The sequence below is a fragment of the Caenorhabditis briggsae genome (assembly GCF_000004555.2).
Source record: "Caenorhabditis briggsae complete genome, chrIV, whole genome shotgun sequence".
In the NCBI taxonomy this organism is placed as follows: domain Eukaryota; kingdom Metazoa; phylum Nematoda; class Chromadorea; order Rhabditida; family Rhabditidae; genus Caenorhabditis; species Caenorhabditis briggsae.
Genome location: NC_013487.2, coordinates 42,103 through 48,941, shown reverse-complemented (window position 1 = coordinate 48,941; position 6,839 = coordinate 42,103). Strand labels below are relative to the sequence as shown.

Below are 6,839 nucleotides of genomic sequence, written 5' to 3'. Positions count from 1 at the left end.
TTCCAAAACTCAAAGAAATTGGGTTACGGTAGTTTTGACTCTATTCCTCACCGTTTTCCTCAACCGTCCATCCAAATTCTTCAGCTTATGCCCCTCATCACACACCATCACATCGAACCGGCAAGCTCTCAACTTTTCCACGTGGCGTTGAGCCAAATCATAACTGATAACTAGATAGGGCATCGTTTTGATCGTCGTCTGATACGATTTGATATCCATGGCTGTGAGGGCGATGACAGCTGGGAATCTCATCAGTCTCCACCATTTTTCGAATTCCGATTTCCAGTTGTTCACGAGGGAGGATGGGACGATGATAAGGCAAGATTGAGCAATTTGGGATACGGTCTTGGAGCCTAGAAATTGGATTTAGGGTTACAAGACTTTCCTACAGTAATCTTCTTCATTTTAGAAAATTTTTCCTACAGTAATCCTTTTCATTTTTTAAAAGGATTTTCAGCAATTTTTCATTATTTTATGACCAGTCGGTTTACGCCCCTTCGGGGCTAAACCTCCTGGCCCCGCTTACAATACCCGTAATCTAATAAAGAGAGTCCGTCACTTTTACAGGGGCTATTTTTTAGGACCTATGCTCACAAATTCGAAAATTAGGAAATTTTGAGCTTAAGAATATCATTTTTGGAAACTCAGGATCTCGGTAGTTTCGGAATTTAACATCTCGGATATGAGGAGATTTGAATTTTTGAGAATTCGAAAAGTCAGTTAATGAAAAGTGTTTTTAATGCATATAAGCTTAGACATTGTGATGAAGGAAATACTAAGTCTAACAAAACTTCTGTAACTCTCAAATTCGCAAATTTAGAAGTTCGAAAATTCTGAAATTCAGACATTCTGCAAATCTGAAAGTTCTGAAATCCCAAAACCAATTTTGCAAATTTTTGGCAAATTCAGGAATATAGCCTCTAAAGCCATTCATAATTAAGATCGGGAATTTTTTAGCTTTTAAAATTTGAAATTCAGAAAATCGTTTCACATCAAAACAGCGACTAAAAATTTTGGGAACAAAATTTCGAAAAAAAAAATCTAAAAATCGAATTCAGAATGAGTTCAGAATTGAAAAAGTTCAAAAACTCAAAATTTCAGAGAAACTTAGGAGTTAGGAAGTTTTTAAATTTTTCAAAAGAAATTCAGAGGTTCAGAAATTCAGCAGTTCACAAAATTGAAAATTCAGGGATTCATGATCAGAAACTCTGATTTTTCGAATTTCCTAATTTCTGAGTTTCTGAAGTTCTGAATTTCTGGAATTCTGATTTTTTAAAAGATTCAGAAGTTTTGATTTTTGGTTTTTCGAATTTCCGAGTTACCAAATTAGGACTTTCTGAAATTCAAGAATTTAATCTCAGAAATTTTAGTTTTTTGAAACTCTGAATTTATGGGTTTCTGATTTTTTTTTTGAGATTCTGCCTTTCTGATCTTCAGATTTTCCGATTTTTGCGAATTTCTGCATTTCTGCATTCAGGAATTTCTGATTTGCGGTTATTTTAAAAATTTAAAAACTTTGAATTGTTCGATCCGAAAATTCACACATTTTAATCTTTTGGAATTTTTTTGATTTTTTAACTTTTCCCTACAGTAATCCTCTTCATTCTCAAACATATTTTTCTACAGTAATCCTCTCCATTTTTCGAATATTTTCTTCCTACAGTAATTCTTTTCATTATCAAACATTGTTTCCTACAGTAATCCTCTTCATTTTCAAATTGTTTATCTTTTACAGTAATTCATTCTCGTTTTCGAACACTTTTTTCAATTTTACAACTTCCACATGACCTAATTTTTACGGAAAATATATTTTTCCATTTTTCAAAATTTTCAAGTTTCCGTGTGCCCCCCCCCCCCTCTCCCAGCTCATCCAGCATCCCCGAGATCTAGCGCAACTGATAAGAAATCCGCTATAAAAGGCGCCCGTCTCCCCATTGATCTCCTCAGAGAACTTCCTCGAAACCAACCCAACAATGGCTCAATCCGTTCCACCCGGCGACATCCAGACTCAACCAAATGCCAAGATCGTCTTCAACGCCCCGTACGACGATAAGCACACCTATCACATCAAGGTTATCAACTCATCGGCTCGTCGTATTGGTTACGGTATCAAGACCACCAACATGAAGCGTCTCGGTGTTGATCCACCATGTGGAGTTTTGGACCCAAAGAAGGCTGTGTTGTTGGCCGTGTCGTGCGATGCTTTTGCCTATGGACAGGAGGTGAGTAGCTTTTTGCCCGATTTTTGCCCAATCTTTGTTAAAGCTTTAACCTAGACTATCCTAGCTTGCCCAAACGTTGCCCAAGCTAGCCCGACCCTTGTTCCATCCTTTCCTAGGCTTGCTCTATGTTGCCCTAGCTTACCCAATTGTATTGTATTGTATTGTATTTATTACGTAAAAAATACGTGGAAGAATAAAAAGAAAAAAGAATGAAAAAGAGAATAAATAGACAAAAAGGGACATGGTGACATAAAATTGATATTTCTTAACCTAGAAATGAATAATAGTGGATAATAACAAATCTTTTTCCGAACTTCTGACAGCAGCAGGCTTTTAGATCCGTTTTGTAGAGCTCATCATTTTACTAAGAACCCTATGTGTGAAGAAGTTTTGTTTCTTGCCCAAGCTTGCCTAATTCTCGCCCAAGATTTGCTCAATCCTTGCCCAAGCTTGCCTAGTCTTTGCCCAATCCGTGTCCAATATTTGACCTGTCTTTGCCAAAGCATGCTTAAGCTTTGTCCTACTTTCGCCCAACCTTTGCCTTAGTTTACCCAAGCTTTGCCCAGACTTTCCCAATTCTTGCCAAATCAGTCCCAAGCTTGCACAAGTTTTGTCCTACTTTTGCCCTAGCTTGCCTACCTAGTCCTGGAGCCCTAGAACCCTGGAGCTATCAAAGCTAACTAGACCTAGATTGCCCAAGTTTTGTCCTATCATTGTCCTGGCTAGTTCGACTTTGCCCAATCTAGCACAAGCCTCCCAACACTTTGTCCTACTTTTCCCCAATCTTTCTTATGCTTGCATAATTCTTGCCCACGTTTTGTCCCATCTTTGGCCAAGCTTGCCCAAGCCTGCCTACTTTAGCCCAAGCTTGCCCATGATTTGCCCAAGCTTTGCCCAGACATGCTCTAGCTCGCCGAGTCTTTGTCCTAGACTGCTCAAGCTTGCCTAACCATTTCCCAAACTTTGTTTTAGTTTGACAAACAATTGCCCTATCTTTGTCTAACCTTGCCTATTCTTTTCCCACTCTTTGCCCAGACTTGCGCTAGCTTGCCGAATCTTTTTCCTAGACTGCTCAAGCTTGCCTAGTTATTGTCCAAGCTTTTCCTCAGTTTGTCCATCGAAAATCCATCGAAGTCGTGACATAGGAAATCAACATAACTAGGCCGTGGCCTAGGAAATCCAAAAAACTAGGTCATAGCTTTCCACTCACCAATTCCTGTCTCGAATCCTCGTCAGCCCCAGTTTGTCCTGAATTTCGTGCGGTTTCATTGCTGAAAATCAATTTTTTGTCTAATTTTAGCCCAACCTTAGCCCAACCGTTGCCCAATCTCTGTCTAAGCTTGCCCACGTTTTGTCCTACTTTTGCACAATCGTTGCCCAATCTTTGCTTAACCTTTGCTCAACCTTGCCCAACCTTGCCTAAGCCTTTCCTTAGTTTTCTTAAGCATGCCCAACTCTTGCCCAGCCTTTGCCCAACCTTTGCCCAAACCAAACATTCCTTTTCTTCCAGGACACCAACAACGATCGCATCACTGTCGAATAGACCAACACACCAGACGGTGCCGCCAAGCAGTTCCGCCGCGAGTGGTTCCAGGGAGACGGTATGGTTCGTCGCAAGAACCTTCCCATCGAGTACAATCCATAAGTGGATTGGCCCATCAATGCAAATAGGAAGATCGAACGATAATCGAATCACCCCCTCCAACCCGTTTTGCTTTTTCTCAAAAGATCTCAAGCAATGTTAAAAAAAGTGAATTGTGTTTTTTATTTTGTTGGTGTTTCTTTGTGTTGTGTTGGATTTGTAGGTTTTAGAGAATTCTAGATTGTTCCAGAAATTTCAGAATCTCGGTTCTTCAAACTATCGTAACCCAGCTAATTTTCTCCAAATTTTATAAAAAAGTATACAGATCGATTTAAAACTCGATTAGCTTCAAAATGAGCCCAAAGACTAAATAAAAAAAATAGCAATGAGCAGCACACGCATAGGTTTCGAGTAGTCGTCTTCTAGCCACCGTCCCGTATTGCCTCGACTAGGATCAAAGTTTGGATTACTGTAGTCTGGGTTTTACCGTAACCCCGGCTAATTTTGGTCCAAATTTTATGAAAACTATACAGATCGATTTGAAATTCAATTTGCTTCAAAATGAGCCCCATATTGCCTAGGCTCCGCCCATTTGCATTTTTCGGACGCGTCGCGGTCGTGCGTCGCGGGCCGCAGGGACTTTCAGATTTTTAGACAGAAGCCTTGAATACAAAATCTCAGATTTTTAAATTTGCAGGTTTTTGAATTTTCAGATTGTCAAAAATCCCAAAAATTTCCGAATTTCCGAACTTCAGAATCGCAGAATTTCAGATTATTAGATGTCAAAACTTTAGAATCTCGGAGATCCCAGAATTTTAGAACTTCTGATTTTTAGACTCGGAAATTCGGAATTCCAGAATTTCAGATTTACGAAATTTCAGAATCACTGAATTTCAGATGTTCAGATTCTTAGCATTTCAAAATTTTTAGATTTTTCAGACTTTGGTAATTTCAGAATTGTCAAACTTCAGAATCTCAGAACTTCAGAAGTTCGGAATTTCAGATTTATTTGAAAATTGTCAACTTTTAGAAAATTCTTTTTTTTTTTTTGAATTTTCGAATTTCCAAATTTTTGGATTTTCAAAGTTTCAAATTTTCAGATTTACGAAATTTCGGAAACACAGAATTTCCGAACTTTCAGAATCGCAGAGTTTCGAAATTTCAGATTTTTCGAAATTTTAGAATTTTTTGATTTCTTGAAAATTATGAAATTTTAGAATTTTTTGATTTTTTCAAAATTTGAAATTTCTGAACTTTTTGGATTTTATAAAATTTTTGATTTTTTTAATTTTCAATTATTCGAAATTTCAGAATTGTCAAACTTCAGAATCTCAGAATTTTAGAATTTCAAATTTTCAAATTTTCAGAAAATTTTTGAAAATTTTCGAAAATTTTTTTGAATTTTCAAGATTTTTTTTAGATTTTTCGAATTTTCAAATTTCAGAGTTTCCCTCCATTTTTTTTGTTTTTTGCACCTCTTAACAATACCCACGTGGCTGCCATCGTTTGTATACTTTTTCCCAGTCCCATATCGTCTGCCAGAATCGCTCCGCCCATTTCTTCCTGAAATTTCAATTTTATCAATGGAGCGCACTTTCCCTCTCCCACCTTCAATCTATCGAATATAAACTTGATTCCCTCCTTCTGATGATCTCTCAGATGACGTGCGAATCTGGGATCGACGATGATGGCAGAAGACGTCTTTCTATCCAGAATATCCTGTTCGTTGAGAATAAATGGAGGTATCTTTTGTTGGATGACGTTGGAAGAGCCATCTGGAGCCGACGAGGTTGCGTTGACGTCGATGAGTGGGGGGACGAACGTGGAGCGTTTTGGGAGAGACATTGGGGTCTGGAAGTGGGGGGAGTTTGAATTTTTGAGGAACTTTTCGCGCCGAAGGCGCACCAGCCAGCTGTTTGAAGCGCCTGCATTCCCACAGTATTCCTACAGTAACCCTCTTCATTTTGGCCAGTTTTCGATGAAATTTGGGTCAAATTTAGGCCCCATTTTCTCCCATTCTTCTCACCTCTTTCCCCAAAAATGGATTCGACAACGACGCTCTTTTCCTTCCCAAATTCCCCGGCTTCTCCTCAATTTCCATCTGAGCCACGCCATTCTCTGCAGTAGGAGGAATCTGTGGTCGTTGTGCTTTGAATTTCCCGGGATTTCGCTCAGAAAGTATTCCAGAAGACGTTGGTTGAGATTCGATGGGTTCAGAAAGAGCCGGCGGATGACGTGGCTGTGCTCTGGTGGCCACTTGCTCTTGGATTTGCACGCTCCACGAGCCGATGTTGATAACGCGACCGTCGTCTAGCTGATCCAAATTTTTCAGAGCCGATGATCTGGAAATTTGAAATTCTAGAAAATCGATTTCACATTTTTTGAGAATTTCAGAAATTTCCGATTTTCCAGGATTTTTAGCGATTTTCAGCTAAAAAGTTTTTCAAAAAACGATAAAAATTGACGAAAATCTGAATTTCTGTGCATTTTGTCGTTATATTCGATGTTTCGCCGCCGCTATTGTCTATTCAATAAAACGTCCACTTTTGATTGTTCATGCTTGGGGCACAAATTTGGATTTGCTGCTTTCCTGACCCCTGTGATGTATTATCCAACTGCTTCTGGAACGCCTCGAGGACTGTTTGAGGCTTTAGGGCTCCCTGCGAAATGGAGCGCATATTTTGCGCAGGTTTCTATATTTAGTATGTTTATATCATTTTTAACATTTTGTCATCCTTTTCATTATAACTTTTCAGTGACCGGTGCAAATTTCGTGATGCTTCTGGAAAATCGACACAGCCAAAATTTCATGGATAAAATTCAAAATCACTCGGCTCAAAACACGAATCTTCTATTTTGGAGTCAATTACTTTTTTGCATTTTCCCTAATGCTTGCATTTTATTTGGAAGATGCAGATCAAATGGAACTTCGGAAATTTGTTCTGAAGGTGTTTTTTAAAAACATTTCTATTTCATTTAAAATTTTTTTAGAGAATCCCCTGCCCAACTATTGATTTTTATGATAAGAACACACT

At 38.6% G+C, this 6,839-nt stretch overlaps 2 protein-coding genes across 2 annotated transcripts in view; one reads left to right on the top strand and one right to left on the bottom strand.

Moving 5' to 3' along the window:
- CBG00336 overlaps nucleotides 1–6,839 on the bottom strand; it is a gene marked incomplete at both ends in the record, with an annotated part of 14,063 nt that overhangs the window by 6,158 nt on the left and 1,066 nt on the right. The window contains 6 exons of the mRNA XM_045244712.1: nucleotides 52–353; nucleotides 1,924–1,927; nucleotides 2,721–2,837; nucleotides 3,781–3,942; nucleotides 5,293–5,655; nucleotides 5,831–6,146. Coding sequence (XP_045091544.1) covers nucleotides 52–353; nucleotides 1,924–1,927; nucleotides 2,721–2,837; nucleotides 3,781–3,942; nucleotides 5,293–5,655; nucleotides 5,831–6,146 — 1,264 coding nt within the window. The remainder of the gene's footprint in view (nucleotides 1–51; nucleotides 354–1,923; nucleotides 1,928–2,720; nucleotides 2,838–3,780; nucleotides 3,943–5,292; nucleotides 5,656–5,830; nucleotides 6,147–6,839) is intronic.
- On the top strand, nucleotides 1,974–3,893 carry CBG00337 (the record flags this gene model as incomplete). The annotated part of the gene is made up of 2 exons (XM_002632284.1): nucleotides 1,974–2,226; nucleotides 3,733–3,893. 2 exons carry the CDS (start codon nucleotides 1,974–1,976, stop codon nucleotides 3,891–3,893), a joined length of 414 nt encoding a protein of 137 aa, XP_002632330.1.